General features: G+C 53.6%; 2 protein-coding genes across 2 annotated transcripts; one reads left to right on the top strand and one right to left on the bottom strand.

The window, feature by feature from the left end:
- Positions 1-802: 802 nt before the first annotated feature.
- Positions 803-10,196, bottom strand: ZNF76 (zinc finger protein 76). The gene is given in 15 exon segments (XM_069876007.1): positions 803-930; positions 933-1,002; positions 1,391-1,492; positions 1,598-1,750; positions 2,741-2,877; positions 3,528-3,764; positions 4,046-4,225; positions 4,541-4,666; positions 5,014-5,089; positions 5,733-5,849; positions 6,616-6,693; positions 7,433-7,635; positions 7,788-7,865; positions 8,632-8,712; positions 10,010-10,196. Coding segments are annotated over 15 exon segments (1,740 nt in total). The 5' UTR covers positions 10,083-10,196; the 3' UTR covers positions 803-901.
- A 1,854-nt stretch (positions 10,197-12,050) lies between these two features.
- On the top strand, positions 12,051-16,087 carry RPL10A (ribosomal protein L10a). Its single transcript, XM_069875992.1, has 6 exons — positions 12,051-12,089; positions 12,291-12,365; positions 12,893-12,973; positions 13,307-13,455; positions 14,404-14,576; positions 15,887-16,087. The coding sequence occupies exons 1-6, from the start codon at positions 12,085-12,087 to the stop codon at positions 16,055-16,057; spliced, it is 654 nt and encodes a 217-aa protein (XP_069732093.1). The 5' UTR covers positions 12,051-12,084; the 3' UTR covers positions 16,058-16,087.
- The last annotated feature ends 42 nt before the right edge of the window (positions 16,088-16,129 follow it).

Here is a 16,129-nt window from a genome sequence, read left to right as displayed (position 1 = left end):
ATTCCATGATTCTGTGATCTGCAAAACAGTAATATCCAGCCCACTGTCTGCCGGCCACCACACCCAGGAATAGAAAGAGAAAAAGGTGCTTTTATTTATACAGAAAACATTTCAACTGTTTTTAACTCAACTCAGTATTTACAGCCAGGTCTTTCTCAGCCCCCAAGAAGCGCTGGAGGGAGCACTTTGCTCCACTCCACAACTGAGACTGCCAAGGGAGTTTGTTTGAGAGTGGAGTGTGATAAAGAGATGGGATAATTCCTGCCTGAGCCAGCTCAGATGGCAGGAACTGGTCACCACTCCAGACACTCAGCCCAGGGCAGCCTGGGCTTGCTTTGATGGGGCTTTATTGCTCCTGTGCACACGCTGCCCGCTTACCCCAGGGGTGGGCAGGAAAGAGGAGCAGTTGGACCATTCCTAGAGGGAGAGGGCAAGAAATGCCTCTCCAGAAATATTTTGCACTCCTCAAGACTGTTGCCACCTCTGTGGCTCCACCTCTGCTGCAGGAGACTGGCAGGTCTTGGAAATCTTGGCCATGAAGAAATAAATAGAAAACATAACGTGCTGTCTCCTCCAGACAGAGGAATCGGGGCCCGAGGCAAGGAGCAGGGAAGCTGCTGCTCAGAGCCCAGGAACACAGCAGAGCCTCAAGGAGAAGGCAGCAGCCAAGCACCTTTGATAACCCTCCCTGGAGAGAAAACCACTTCCAACAGGGTCAGGGTGGTAGCCCAATGCCACCGGTAGCAGCCCTCAGGGCTTGTGCGGCACACAGGCTGGCTGCTGGTCTCGGACACCTTCCCTGGCTTGCGTGTCCCACCTCTTCTGTGTGCCCCGTGGCCCGTGTCCTGTGGAGAACAGGCTTAAGCTGCCTCTCCCCCTGCCCAGGAGGCTCCGCAGGGTCTCAGCACCCATTCTCAGACACGGCTGCAGCGTCATGGGTTCACGCTGGACTGCTGCCGCGGCCACGCTGATGGCTTCCTCCAGGTTCTGCTGCTCTTCTAACTAGGGGGAGAAAGAAAGAGGTGGCACACTCCTCCCAAAAGCTGGGCTTGGGAAGTGGGTGTTTGCTCCAGGCAGCTGCTGGTAGAACAGAGGTACAAGGGATTGGCAGCAGGTGACAAAGAGAAGGTGGCAGGACACGGCAGGGACATGGCTGTGACAGGGATGTTTACAAAGGAGCATTCTGCAACCCAAGGAGCACGTTCCCACTCTCCTCCACACACAGGGCATCTTGGAATTACAGAATGAAGCACCCTGGGCAGGAGAAGATGCAGCAGAGCAAGAGGGGAAGCACTGAAGGCAGTGGGTGGGCAGGTGAGCGAAGGGGAAGGCGGCAGGAGCTGTGGGTACCTGCACTGCGATGTGGGTACCTGCACTGCGATGTGGGTACCTGCACTGCGATGTGGGTGCCACTGGCGGTGGCCAGCAATGCCACCTGCTGATGACCGAGGGACTCTTCCGATATGACGGCTCCAGCAGTGACTATAGTAACCTAGGAGAAGTTCAGATGAAAATCAATCACGTTTTAAAAGAAAAGGCAGCTCCCTTCCAGCAAGCTTTCTCCACAGGAGATGGAACGTCGCGGTTTTGTCCATACCGTCTGTGTCTCCGTGCCAGGGCTGTCGGCCACAGTCACAGTGTGTGTGTCACCACCCGCCAGCTCTTCCTCGGGCACGGCCAGGTCACTTCTCTGTGTCACCATGCTGATTGCACTGCTCAGGGCCTGCAGGTCTTCCTGCAACAAACTGACCTGGGAGGAATAAAAGCAGATGCCTTCAGCCAGGATGGCTTCTCAGGAAGCCTTACACAACTCCCGAGTTTAACAACACAAAGGTCTCAGTAAGGATAAAATCTTCTCTCCTCCTCTGCTTGCAAGACGGAGGGCACAGAGAACCCCAAGGACTTTGCACAAGGCAACAGATGGAGTTGATGGAGAACCCACAGACCTCAAGTCTCCAACCCCACCCATTCTACCACAACTCCCCTTCCCATTCCCGCATACAGGAAAGCTGGGAAGGGGCTTTTGATCAGGGAGTGCAGGGATGGGACGAGGAGGAAAGGTTTTCAGCTGAAAGAGGGGAGATTGAGATGAGATCTTGGGGATAAATGTTTTCCTGTGAGGGTGGGGAGGCCCTGGGAAAGGTTGCCCAGAGCAGTGGTGGCTGCCCCATCCCTGGAGGTGTTCAAGGCCAGGTTGGATGGGGCTTGGAGCCCCTAATCCAGTCAGAGGTGTCCCTGCCCATGACTGTAGGTGGAACTGAATGGGCTTTGAGGTCCCTTCCAACCTAAACCATTCCATGATTCTATGATATATCATTTCTCCAGGCTTTGAAGTGACAGCTTGTGCATTGCTGCAGCGGGGAGCATCTCAGGCCAAGAGGAAACACATGTTCCCCATGGCAGCTGTTTCCTTTGCCCCATGCCACAGAAGGGAGTTTTTTCCCAGTCAGCACACAGGCAGCTGGTAGAGGGAAGAACAAGAAAAGCACTGCTGTATAAAATGACTTATAAACAATCTCCACGTCCAGCCTGCATCAGCAGATTGGGAGCTGGGCAGGAGGCGGAGGCTGCCAGGCGCTGCACACAAGCCTGGGAGCCCTCATCACAGACAGAGCTCAGAAACCTGAAGTCTGTTTTACACTGAAAAAAACCTTAATGAGGACACCTAGGCTGGGTGGAGGCAGAGTCTGACTCGGTTAACTGCTGTCCCTCATGTGCTGGAGACAGTCAGTGTCCATACCTGCTCTGTCCCATCCTGAGAGATAAGTGAGACCCGTGCAGGCACACCATCCTCATCTTCCTCCTCCTTCTCTTCCATCTCTGAGAGGAAAGCAATGTGCTGGCTCTTCAGAGGGGAGCCTCTGCCAGCAGCAGCTGCTGAGTCAGGGAAGAAGAAGAGGAAAAGGGGTGAGAGAAGTGCTATCAGAGTAGGAAAACACATGCCTGACCCCAGGGCATGCCTGTTCCCTGAAGGGCCAGCACAGAAGAGCACAAGATCATGGTAACTGGTGAGACTGCTCCTCGAATCCTGGGTTCATTTCTGGGCCCCTCACCACAAGAAGGATGTTGAGGCTCTGGAGCGAGTCCAGAGAAGAGCAACAAAGCTGGTGAGGGGGCTGGAGAACAGGCCTGATGAGGAACGGCTGAGAGAGCTGGGGGTGTTTAGCCTGGAGAAGAGGAGGCTGAGGGGAGACCTCATTGCTCTCTCCAACTCCCTGAAAGGAGGTTGTGGAGAGGAGGGAGCTGGGCTCTTCTCCCAAGTGACAGGGGACAGGACGAGAGGGAATGGCCTCAAGCTCCACCAGGGGAGGTTTAGGCTGAACATCAGGAAAAATGTTTCCCGGAAAGGGTCATTGGGCACTGGCAGAGGCTGCCCAGGGAGGGGGTTGCGTCACCTTCCCCGGCGGGGTTTAAGGGATGAGTGAACATGGTTTAATGTTTGATAGGAATGGTTGGACTCGATGACGCGGTGGGTCTTTTCCAACCTGGTGATTCTATGATTCTATGATGTCCAAGTGGTTGCTCACCCTCCAGCTGCTGCTGCTGCTCATAGAGAGCCTGCTCGCTCTCCTCTGGGGCCTCCAGCTCGCCGTGACTGCTGCGCTTGTGCATGGTCAGCGTGGAGGTCTGGCGGTAGGTCTTCCCACAACTATTGCAGGTATAGGGCTTGCAGTGCGTGTGGACCACGTGGTGCTTGTAGAGGCTGGAGTACTCGGTGAAGCACTTCCCGCAGCCCGGCACAGCGCACATGTACGGCTTCTCTCCTAGGGAAAAGGCCACAGAGCTGAGCTTAACCCACTCACCCTGCTCGTGATCTAAGTAGGGATTCCCCATCAAGAAGGAATAGCTGGAGACAGGCCACTCCAAGAGGTAGAACAATGAGCAGCCCAATCAAGCCGTTCCTATTTCCTTTAACTCACTGGCTACTCCCAGATCCACCCCTGCGATGCCTGGCCTGGAAATGCACATTTCAGTCCCCTGATTTCCCTGCTGCCACAGCTGCCTGGCGAGGAGCTGGTTGCCTTTTGCCCTCTCCTCCTCTCACCTGTGTGGATTCTCATGTGGTTCTTGTAATTAGTAGCACTGGTGAAGCCCCTTCCACAGTTTGGTTCTGGACACATGTACGGCCGCTCTCCTGTATGCGTTCGCATGTGAACCTTGCGGATGTTGGACGTGGTAAAAGAGCGGCCGCAGCCCTCAAAGGGGCATTTGAAGGGACGCTCACCTGCATTGAGAGAAAATCATGAAAGTCCTGTTAGGAGGAATGCCCTGGACACCTGTATGCCTTCACTCCTCCACCAGTGAGACCTCAGATCACATCGCTTCCTTCAGCAACACTGGCAGCCCGACCCCTTTTGCTCTGCTGTTCGTAACCAAGTCAAGAAGCCCTAGTACTAATCCATCTACTTCTATCTGAAGACAACTTCAGCTCTGCCTCGCTTCACTCAAGATACAAACAGGCACAACTCAGGCAAGGGCTGAAGCAGTACTTCATCTTGGAGACCCTTCCAAGGGGAGCTCAGTTCTCCTCTAATCCCACCTGTGTGTGTCCGGATGTGTTTCTGGAGATCCCCAGAGGTTTTGAAGGCTTTGCTACACATGTCTTCTGGACACTTGTATGGCTTCTCACCAGTGTGTGTTCTCATGTGGCTCTTCAGCCCGTACCCTGTCCGGGAAAGAAACCACAATTACATTTTATAACAAGAAAGAGGTAACACGGCCAACTCCATGCCACTTTCTCAGTTCATGCACTTTTGAATGCCTGTCCTGGGTCTGCAAAGCTCAAGGGGAAGACACATCCAACTGCCACTGACAACTCAGCTTCTTCCTGGAATTCCTTTAATCTGTTCATAATCAATCAAGTCTCAGGGAGTCTCCCGTGCTGCAATTCCTTCTCAGAAGGCTTTAAAAGCTGTGCTCATTGTGCTCTGCTTGAAAAAAGCCAGGGCTCATACTCAAGGGTGGTTTGGACTGGACAGAAAACAAAATTTGCTCAAAAAGATAAATTGCTACCTGTAGCAAATGCTTTCCCACAGCTGGGGAAGTCGCACGTGTATGGCCGGTCACCGGTGTGAGAACGTTCATGTACCTGGAAAAGAAAGAACACATCCCTAACGTGAGGTCTGAGACAAGGAGGAAGGAAAACAGTGTGGAGAAATCTAGCTGGTGGAAGGAATCTGAAGTTCCATGTTGGATTTCACCTGGAGAATTATCACACATGGATCTCTTGGGTAGCCAAGGACACCACTCAATCTTTTGTACAGCAGAATTATGATCTGGCACCATAACACGAGGATGTTTCTGGGCACAGAATCATGGAATGGCTTGGGTTGGAAGGGACCTCAACACCCATCCAGTTCCAACCCCCTGCCATGGGCAGGGACATCTCCCACTAGATCAGGGGCTCAAATCCCCATCCAACCTGGCCTTGAACCCCTCCAGGGATGGGGCAGCCACCACTGCTCTGGGAAAACTGGGTCACTCCCTCACCCCCCTCACAGGAAAGCATTTATCCCTAAGACCTCATCTCAATCTCCCCTCTTTCATCTTCAAAACATTCCCCTTGTCCTGTCCCTGCACTCCCTGATCAAGAGCCCCTCCCCAGCTCTCCTGGAGCCCCTTTCAGTACTGGAAGCTGCTCTAAAGTCTCCTTGAAGCCTTCTCTTCTCCAGGCTGAACACCCTCAACTCTCTCAGCCTGTCTGTCTGCACATTGTGTCTCTGTCTCTTTACCTTTAGATGGTTGGTGGTGGTGAAGAGGCGGCCACAGCCTTCGTACTCACAACGGAAAGCTCTACGGATGACCTGCTGCCCCTTCTCACTGCTGTGCACTTCTTCCTCCTGCAGATCCTGCCGAGAGATGCATGGAAAACGAACTCGGCAAACCACTACAGCAGGCTTTGCAAAGCCCATGCAAATAATCTCCCTCCTTATCATACACAAGCACTCCTTCAATTAGCCTCACAAAAACATGTTCCTCCCAACACAGCTTGCGCACATATGGTCAAACCCAGGGAGCAGAGCAGGTGTCTAAGAACTAGCATTTCCCATTCCCACCTCCCAACTCACTCGGTGTTCTCAAACACACAACCATCCTCTGTGCTTCACTCAGCTCATCTCTAAAATTTCTAGGTAATATATTTGCTAACCTCGCAGAGAATCAAGGACTCATTAAGGATGGAAAAGACTTCTAAGCTCATCCAGTCCAACCATCAGCCCAACACTACTGTCCCTGCTAAATGATGTCCCCAAGGGCCACAGCCATGTGGCTTTTGAACCCCTCCAGGGATGGGGACTCCACTGCTGCCCTGGGCAGCCTCTGCCAGGGCTTCACCACTCTTTTGGTAAAGAAACTTTTCCTAATATCCACTCTAAGCCTACCCTGGCCCAACACGAAGCAGTTTCCTCCCGTACTATCTCTTGTCACGTGGGAGAAGAGACCAGCACCCACCCCACCACAACCTCCTTTCCAGGAGCTGCAGAGAGCAATGAGGTCTCCCCTCAGCCTCCTCTTCTCCAGAGGCCACAAAGCTGTTTAAATTACTAACGGGCAAAGGTCTCTGCATCAAGAGGAATTGAGTCTAGTTTCCAAAATGCATCACTGAACAACTCAGACCTTGGAAGGGACGTCGCTGGAGTCTCTGCTCTTCATATGGCCGGTGTCTGTCACCCCCTCGTCTTCCTTGTCAGACACCTGCAAGCAAAGCCACACGGGGGCTGTTTGTGAACAACCCAAGCAGGAAGGCATTGACGTCTGCAGTGCCACCCCACTCATCCCCAGAGAGCTTCAGGGAAGCCGATCCCACCGCAGCAGAAAGGTCTCCATCAGCAAATCTGAATGCTGCCCAGCTGAGCATTGCATCAACAACCCCTCAGCAGCCCCTTCTCACGCAACATGTTAGGATCTGAAGCTGCTTTGGTTTTTGAGGCCTTTACCAACGTGGGGACTGGTGGCCATAACATAGCCACTCCTGACACACGTACAAGGCCAGTCTGGATCTGCTGCCTCAGTCATCGGTGGAAGAGAACATCCCACCCAGGAGGCACAGTGAGAAACCCAGGCAAACAGAAGAATAACACCTACAAGAAGGGACATTTAAAGCCAGAAAAAAATAAAAATCCAAACCAAGCTGTATCACAGCAGCTCTCTGCTCTTGCCAAACCAGTGCCTGCAGCAGACTAAGGGCTGTAGGGAGTAGCTAGGGGGTCCAGCAGGGAACTGCCCTGCACTAGATCCTCAACGTCAGCCACCTCTCAGTGGTGGCGCTCCCATGGGAGCCCTGCCCTGTTTCTCCTCTCAAAGCTGGTGCTGCTGAAAAGCAAATACACAGGACTAACGAAGGAAGGAAACTTAAACCCCAAGCCAAACGCGGACTACGACACCAGCCCCTCTGTGATTCTGGCAGACCATGAAAGCAGCGTTGCCTTCTCACCTTACTGGTGTACTGCTTTAATGCATTCATGGTCTCCACATCAAAGGCATCTTCTTCCTCCTCTCCAGCCAACTCCTCCAGCCCAGTTTCTGCCTGTACTTCCAGGACGGTGCTGCCAGGTGGCACGATGACAGGACAGTGTATGTAGGCAGTGGAGCCATCCTCCAGCTGGATGGCCTCAAAGGTCCTGGGGTCATAACTTTCTGCAAGAGGAAACCAATCAAATCAAATGTAGAAGAGCTGCCGAGTACAAGGCACTTTTCATCTCCCTGAGCTACCTCCAGCTTTCAAAATCTGTGACACCCCAGCAATTTCTGCTCCAGCTTCCAAGGGATAAACAGAGAACAGGCTCTACCTATAGCTGTGTTGTATCTGGAGGCCACACTGCCACCTCCCAGCACTACTGGCTGACAGGCTTGTAAAGCCACAAGCTCTAAAAGAAAAAAAAATAATCCACACACCTTACTGGAAGGCTCAGTGGGTTTCAAGAAACCTTTTAAGGATAGAAAAGGGAGGCAGTATACAAGGAACTTGGGAGGGCAAATGGAGGCCTGCTCAGAGCAAGAGTTCTTTCTACCTGCCCTATTACACCTTATCATGGCTGGAGAAGATTCCTCTGTGCCACTCAGGTTCCTGCCACATGAAGTGAATTCTCATTACCTCTCAGATTAATTGATGTCACTTCATTTCAGAGGTGACATTGGCTGATGGGTCAACGACCAAGATGACATTTATTCCAACAATGCCCTCCCTCCTGCAAACACCTATCCCAGAAGCTCTATATTCTCTCACGGTTCAGAGGAGATTCCTACCCAACCGCTCCCACAGGAAACAAACTTCATTTGTGCTCCATAGTTGGCACAAACACAGCATGCAGCTGACTGGCCTTGCTTGCAGACTTGGGATCTGTCAGCCTGACAACTGTGAGAGCGCCCACAGGTGAAACAACACTTAACAAACATTTGCTTACACTGCCAGCAAATTTGCCTTCTTGTCAGATCGCTAGAAACGTTTCAGGAAATCACATGGTCTATATTCTTGCTCACTGAGCCTCAAAACCATGGGCAAGAAAAAAAACCCTACACCTATACAGAATTCGTAAAGCTGCAGCCAACAGAGGAGCCTGATTGTTGAAACAGACACTTGCAGTTACATCTACAATGCCCTTCTAAAAAGAGAGGTGAATTTATGGTCCTTACCCTTCTGAACTGTCACCTGATGGATATAGGCTGTGGTCCCATCTTCAAGTTCAATGACTTGCCCTTCAATCAGATTTTCACCTGGAGCAGTTAAAGAAATGCCATCAGCGCTGCCTGCAGAGTCCAGTCTTTCTGGTCCCACGAGCTGTCCCCTCTGCCGCATCTTATCAAGGAAACCGGTCCCACAGAAGACAGCAAAACTGTTGCTTATAAGTTGTTATTTATCAGCCACAGAGGCACTGAACTTCCCAGAAACGCTGGAGCCTCCCTTTCCTAGACAGGAGGATTCAAGACAAAGAACTCCAGTCATCACTTGTTTACAAGCTGCCCTTCACAGCCCTGGGAGCCAAGAGCAGAGCGAGTGATGCGTGCACCAAGCATTTTGGATCTAAAGTAAAAAGCAATTACTTCTGTGCTGGAGTAAAACTGAACTGGGAGCTCTTAACAGCATCAACAGGGGCTGAAGATTTATTTTCTTCTACTTTTGGTGAAGGATTAACTCTAGGAAAAAAATTACAGGGCCTAAAGCGTTGCTGGCCTTGATGGGGTGTGAAGGTTGGACTCTTAGAATAACCCAACCTTGTACTATTTTAGTGACTGAATTATTTTGATGCTAAGAGGACATTGCTCTGTCCCACTTGAACGTGAGGAATCCAGGATGCTTTCACCTGGTGCACAGTGTCTGGGGGTGTGACAAAACCAAGTGGTTTTCAATGCTGCTCAGCTCCACCCGTGTAATCACCATGTGGGGAGCTCCTGCAGAAAAGAAAGCAAGAGAGAGATCCCCAGGACATGAAACCTTGCAACTCAACCATCCCGTTCCACAGGCTGGGATTAACCCTGTGGAATTAAGCCTGATCCTTCTCTCAGGAACAGTGGGTGGTGAAAAAAGCAGCACCCCACAGACACCCCAGTCAGGGCACACGTTGAGTTTGGCACTGATATCGCTCCAGTTAACCAATGCAAGACTCAGCATCCCTTTAAGTGAGGAAAGTGCTGCTGTGCACCAAATCCTGGGCATCTCGGGGAAGAAAAGCATCCTGCTCAGCCAGGGGAAGCTCTGCTTGAGTAGAGTCCTGCAGGCCATGTTTCCCCAGTTACCCCAGAGAGAACAGGGCTCGCTCTAGTCTGAACAGAGCTTTATTTTCTACAGCAAGAGCCCTCCTGTCCCCAAAGCTTTCATTCCAAACCAGAGGCGTGATTTATTTCCGCCCCGTCCCTCTTCTGTGCAATCTAACAGCTGCTACCTGCCTGCAGAGAGCAACTGCATGAGAAGCATGACAGCCTGCGTGCTAGGAGGGCACTTCTGATGAGTCTGACTTTAACCACACAGGGTTAATCAAGAGACTTTTAGACTTTGCAGCCAAAGAACCGTTACCTTTGACAGCCTGCTGAACGTAGGCTGTAGTCCCGTCACTAAGGATCACTTCTTGCAGGCCCAGGCTCTCCATCCTGCGCTGACGGCTGCTCCTCAGACATGAATTTCACTTTACTCTGTGTGCTCAGGGAAAGCATCGGGACCCAGAGCAGAAAGTTAGTGGAACAGCGAGTTCTCTTCTCTGCTGCAAACCTTAAATAAAAGAATAATTTTGATTTTATTTTTCTCCTGACTTATGTATACACACATTTGCACATTAAGAAAGGCTTCAATGACAAACTATTTAAAGGATTAAACTAGACAAAAGATATTCCCCTTCCCATACCAATGGCAGGCAGGGTTAACAATCTGCTTATCACGTTACAACATCCAAAGCGTGGCAAGCAGGTTGAGGGAGGGGTTCTGTCCCTCTACTGTGTTCTCATGAGAGCCCACCTAGATTCCTGTGTTCAGTTCTGGAATCCTCAACATAAGAAGGACACAGAACTGTTAGAATGAGTCCAGAGAAGATTATGAAGATGATCTAAGGGCTGGAGTACCTCTGCTATGAGGACAGGTTGGGACAGTTGGGGTTGTTCAGCCTGGACAAGGCTCTGGGGAGATCATACAGTAGCTTCCAGTACTGAAAGGGGCTCCAGGAAAGCTGGGGAGGGGCTCTTTATGAGGGCCTGGAATGAAAGAATGAGGGGGAATGACTTTAAATTGGAAGGGGAAGACTTAGATTAGACATTAGGAAGAAATTCTTCAGGATGAGGGTGGGGAGGTCCTCCGACTGGGTCAGGGGCTCCAAGCCCCATCCAACCTGGCCCTGAACCCCTCCAGGGATGGGGCAGCCACCCCTGCTCAGGGAAAACTGGGCCAGGGCCTCCCCACACTCACAGCAAAACATTTCTTCCCAAGATCTCATTTCAAGCTCTCCTCTTGCAGCTGAAAACAATTCCCCTCATCTTATCCCTGCCCTCCCTGATCCAGAGTCAACCTCCAGCTTTCCTGGAGCCCCTTTCAGCACTGGAAGCTGCTCTAAGGTCCCCGTGGAGCCTTCTCTTCTCCAGGCCGAACAACCCCAACTCTCTCAGCCTGGCCTCGTATGGGAGGTCCTCCAGCCCTCGGATCATCTCCGTGGCCTCCTCTGGTCCTGCTCCAACAGCTCCGTGTCCTCCCTGTGCTGAGGGCTCCAGAGCTGGACACAGGGCTCCAGGTGGGTCTCACCAGAGGGGCAGAATCCCCTCCCTCCCTCCGTGCTGCTCCCACTGCTGTGGCCGCAGCCCCGGACACAGTTTCTGGGCTGCAAGTGGCTCATTTATCCCCTCGCCCCCAGCCCTTCTCCTCAGGGCTCCCCCCCTCCAGGATTCGCCCCACTCCCCCAGGGTTTCTCTCGGCCCCGAGCCCCGCGGGATGCGCACCCTGGAAGGGCCGGCGAGGCCCCCGGCTCGGCGGGGCGCGGAGGGGCCGCGGCCCATCGCTCGGTTCAAGCGCCCGCCGGGGCGGGGCCGCCGTCAGGGCGCCGCGCCACTCCCAACATGGCCGCCCCAACAGGGCGCCGGGTGCCACAACCAACATGGCGCCGGGGGATACATCGAACATGGCCCTGTGTGCCACGTCCAACATGGCGCCGGGTGCCACATCCATTATGGCGCCAAGGCGCTCTGTCCTTCCCAACATGGCACCGATGCTGGCCCGCCATTCCCAACATGGCGCCGGGGGCCAAGCTGCCCCTTCCGCTCTGCCACACCCAACATGGCGCCAGGCGCGGTATCTTGTCCCTCCCAACATGGCACCGCTTAAGCACGGCTCATCGCAACACAGCGCCGGCTACCGCTCCCTGCCCCTCCCAGCATAGCGACAGGGCTGCCTGATGTTCCCCTTCCCACGTGGCGCTAGATGCTACTCACCGCTACTCTAAGCAGGCTCCGCTATTCACAGCACGGCTCCAGGCGCCACTCCCAACATGGCGGCCACACCGCGCCCACTGCGCCACGCCCAGCATGGCGCCCGCGAGATCTCGCGAGATCTCCCGCTATTTATAGCAGGCGGGGCGGGCTCTTCCTTTCCTTTCCTCCCTCGCAGCCGCCGCCATGAGGTTGGTGCGGGCCCCTCCGCTCCATCCGCCTCCATCCTCCGCCATCCGCGCCCGCCCCGTCCTCGTGGGGCGCCCCGAGCGGCCGGGGGGGCGCGGGCGGCGGGGGGGAGTGCGGGGGCGGCCGGGGGGGAGCTCGGGGCGGGCTCGGGGGGCTCCGCGGCCCAGCGAGGCCTGAGCCCGTTTTGCCTCCCCCCCCCGCAGCAGCAAAGTCTCCCGGGACACCCTGTACGAGGCGGTGAAGGAGGTGCTGCAGGGCAGCAGGGTCAAGAAGCGCAAGTAAGAGCCCCCGGCTGGGCCCTCAGCTGCGTTCCCTTCTTCTCTTACCCCCTTCTTCTTCCCCTCTCTGCTTCCCTCCTCTTCCTTGTTGCCCCTTTCCCCATTGTCCTGCTCCCCCTTTCCTCCCTGTCCCTGCTTCCTGCTTCCCCCTCCCCTTTCCCCCCTTTTTTTTCTCCTCCTCACTGACGCCCCCCTTTTCTTTCCCCTCTCCCTGACCCCCTTTCTTTTCCCCTCTCTGATTCTCCTTTTTCTTCCCCCCCCTCCCCGCCCCACTTTTTCTTTCCCCCTCTCCCTGACCCCCTTTCTTTTCCCCCTCTCTGATCCTCATTCTTTCCCCCTCTCTGATCCCCCTTTTTTTTCTCTCCCCGGCTCCCCGACCCCCCTTTTTTCTCTCCTGCTCCCCCCTTTTTTTTTTTTAACTCCTGGTCCTGCTTCCCCCTTTTCTTCCCTGTTCCCTGCATTTTTTTCTCTCTGTCTTCCCCTCTTTCCCCCCCTCCCCTCTTCCTAACCCCTTTCCTTCTCCCCAGGTTCGTGGAGACGGTGGAGCTGCAGATCAGCCTCAAGAACTATGACCCGCAGAAGGACAAGCGTTTCTCCGGCACCGTCAGGTTCGACATCCTCTTGCTCCCACCCAGCCTTCAGCCTGCGCCTCCTCCTCCTCTTCCTCAGCCGGGGGGAGGCCGCAGCGCTGAACTGCTCGGGTAGTTCAGTCTGCCCCGGCGCAGCGGGAGCGGCTGGACGGACCCTCACCCTGGGTCTTAAAACATGAGGGGAGGTGGGAGAGGTCTCTGGGCCGTCCCCACCGCCCTGCTCAAGAGGGCAGGTTTGGAGCTGTGGAGGAAGCTTCTCAGACGCTGTGGTAAGGTACCTCCGTGCTGGCTCCCATGGAAGCATGTTTGGCTCTGGGGGGTTGTTGTAATTTTAAAATCTTCCATCCCTAGGTTGAAGTCAACCCCACGGCCGAAGTTCTCGGTCTGCCTGCTGGGCGACCAGCAGCACTGCGATGAGGCCAAAGCGGTCGACATCCCGCACATGGACATTGAAGCTCTGAAGAAGCTCAACAAAAATAAGAAGCTGGTGAAGAAGCTGGGTGAGTCGTGGTGGGGGTCAGGTTCTGAGTTTTATGGCGAACTCGGAAGGCTTAGGTAGGTGGGGTGGTTTTCCCTGTGTTCAGGCTTCTGCCTCGTTACCTTTAGGGAATAGAATTCCTGAAGTACAGGAACCCATCTAGAATCTAGACAGAAAAGCCAACAAACTGGTACCAGTGGAGGAGGGATGACAGGTCAGCCCACCAGAAGTGAGCCTGATTAAGATCATTGAGTTCCAACCTCCCAATCAAAGATCCCTTTCAACCCAAACCGTTTTGTGGTTGTCATCCAGAAGGAAGGGGTACAGGAAAATGTTCCTGTCTCTGGAATTTTCACCCTTAGCTGCTGGTTCTTTGCCTTCCCGTTTTGGGAGCTGGAGGGCAGCAGAAGCAGAGAAAGGCTGGGGGAAAAGTCAGCTTTAGTCTGGCAGTTCTTACATGAAGAGAATGAAATCTTTTTCTTTTCACTTGGTAAGAGAGAAAATCCTTCCCTCCCTACAAAGTCCGTGTCCTTCAGATACATATCCTAGGCAGACAAATTAAAACCTCCCACTAGGTCCATAATTGGCTTTGGAGCCATGTGCAGGTAGGAGATGATGTAGGAGGCCAGGGCTGCTAGCTCAGCCCCTCTGAGGTGTCATCCACCCATGTCTCCCTCCCTTCATGCGTGCACGGGCTGTGGTGGGAGCTCGGAGTTCAGTGTTTGGTGCCTGTGGCTCCTGAAACAGCAGTTTCTTCAGGGAGATGAAATGTGTGGTTAGGAGTGTGCTCTCAGGGTGTGGAACTGAGTTCTGGTGGGTTTGGCTGTTGAGACAGGATCATTCCTAATACAATATTAGCAAAACCAGCTGAGGTTCAGCTGGGTGGCACTCGGAGAAAGTCAGAAGGGCTTGTGTTGAGGGGGTTGGAGCTGTGAATCTGTCCTTATCAGCATCAGTTCTCTCCTGGCAGCTAAGAAGTACGATGCCTTCCTGGCTTCCGAGTCCTTGATCAAGCAAATTCCTCGAATCCTGGGACCAGGGCTGAACAAAGCTGGCAAATTCCCATCCCTCCTCACCCACAACGAGAACCTGGTGGCCAAGGTGGATGAGGTCAAATCTACCATCAAGTTCCAGATGAAGAAGGTAAAGTGGGACTTATCCTCTCTGCCTGAGACGGGGTTCGGGGCATGGTTGCCATCCCTGCTCTGGGCTGTAGATGTCTCTCCATCTTCACAAAACAGCAAGTGGAGACTAGGAAGGAGGAGTCTTTGCTCTGGGGTTGATAGAGTAAAGGGTTGGATGGTCTCGATGTTTCGATACTGAGCACAATCAAGCATAATTAATGCTTCTTGCAGTAAGCAAGTGACCTTCTTTGCCAGAGGCAGGATATCTGTGATACCTGCTCCTGTGGTCGAGATGTTGAAGCGAGCTGACTCCCCAAAACCAAAATTTGCTGCTTGGGGCGCTTTAATCTCGTGCCAGCAGTCTGAATGCAACTCAGGGGTGTTACTGGGAATTAACAGCTCTGGTAGCTAAGGTAACATTCTTGGGCTCCAGCTGATCTGGGCCTGGGAGGGCAAATTGATAGTTTGCGAATGCTGGAATGTTGGAAGTAGCCGAGCCTGATGCTCAGTTGTTTTTTTGTCCTTATCTGGTGGGGAATGCGGATTTGCAGGCTCCTTGGTGAGGCTGGCAGGCAGGGACCTGGCCTGGTGGTATCTTGTGTGCAGAAAGATTGGGTCCGAATCAGAAAATGGAGCTGGTGCCGTGGTCAGCAGTGGAGTTGGGAGCTAAGGGTCTGTCCTGTGCTGCCTGATACGTGATGGGGTTGCACTGGGATCTGCTCCTGCTCCTGTTCCAGCACCGGTTCGGCACAGGGCCCTTAGTTTCCCCATCCCTGTCACCTTTGCTCTTGGAGGAGGGCAGCCCGACCCAAGCGTTTGTTCAGAGATGGTGTTCCCAGATGTCTCCACGGGTGCCACATGCCAAATAGGATGGATAAGTTGGAGAAGTCCAGGAAAGGGAAAGCTGAGGAGGGGCTCTTGAACAGGGAGGCCAGGGATGGGACGAGGGGACCAGTTTCAAGCTGAAAGAGGGGAGATTAAGATGAGATCTTAGGAAGAAATGTTTTGCCACGAGAGTGAAGAGGCCCTGGCCCAGGTTTCCCAGAGCAGAGGTGGCTGCCCCATCCCTGGAGGTTTTCAGTGCCCAGTTGGATGGAGCTTGGAGCCCCTGATCCAGTGGGAGGGGTCCCTGCCCATGGCAGGAGGTGGAACTGGATGGACTTTGGGGTCCCTTCCAACCCAACCCACTCCATGGATCTAGGTCATGTTTGTCAGACAGAAGAGGCATGAGATTATTTAGTAGCCTGATGGGTTTGGATCAGTGCTGTCCTGTCCTGTTGGTCCCTTGGTCATCGTTGGGCAGTGGGTGACCCTGCTGTCTGTTCCCAGGTGCTCTGTCTGGCTGTGGCTGTCGGCCACGTGAAGATGACAGAGGATGAGCTGGTCTACAACATCCACCTGGCCATCAACTTCCTGGTGTCCTTGCTGAAGAAGAACTGGCAGAACGTGCGTGCGTTGTACATCAAGAGCACCATGGGGAAGCCCCAGCGCCTCTACTAACAGGGCAGCAATAAACTTCTAGGACACCTACAGCTGCGTGGTTGGTTGTGTTCCTTCAAACTCTGGTGGGAA

Source organism: Phaenicophaeus curvirostris, chromosome 24, assembly GCF_032191515.1.
Source record: "Phaenicophaeus curvirostris isolate KB17595 chromosome 24, BPBGC_Pcur_1.0, whole genome shotgun sequence".
Taxonomy (NCBI): Eukaryota; Metazoa; Chordata; class Aves; order Cuculiformes; family Cuculidae; genus Phaenicophaeus; species Phaenicophaeus curvirostris.
Note: the sequence above shows the minus strand (reverse complement) of the source record. Positions and strands in the feature narration are given on the sequence as shown.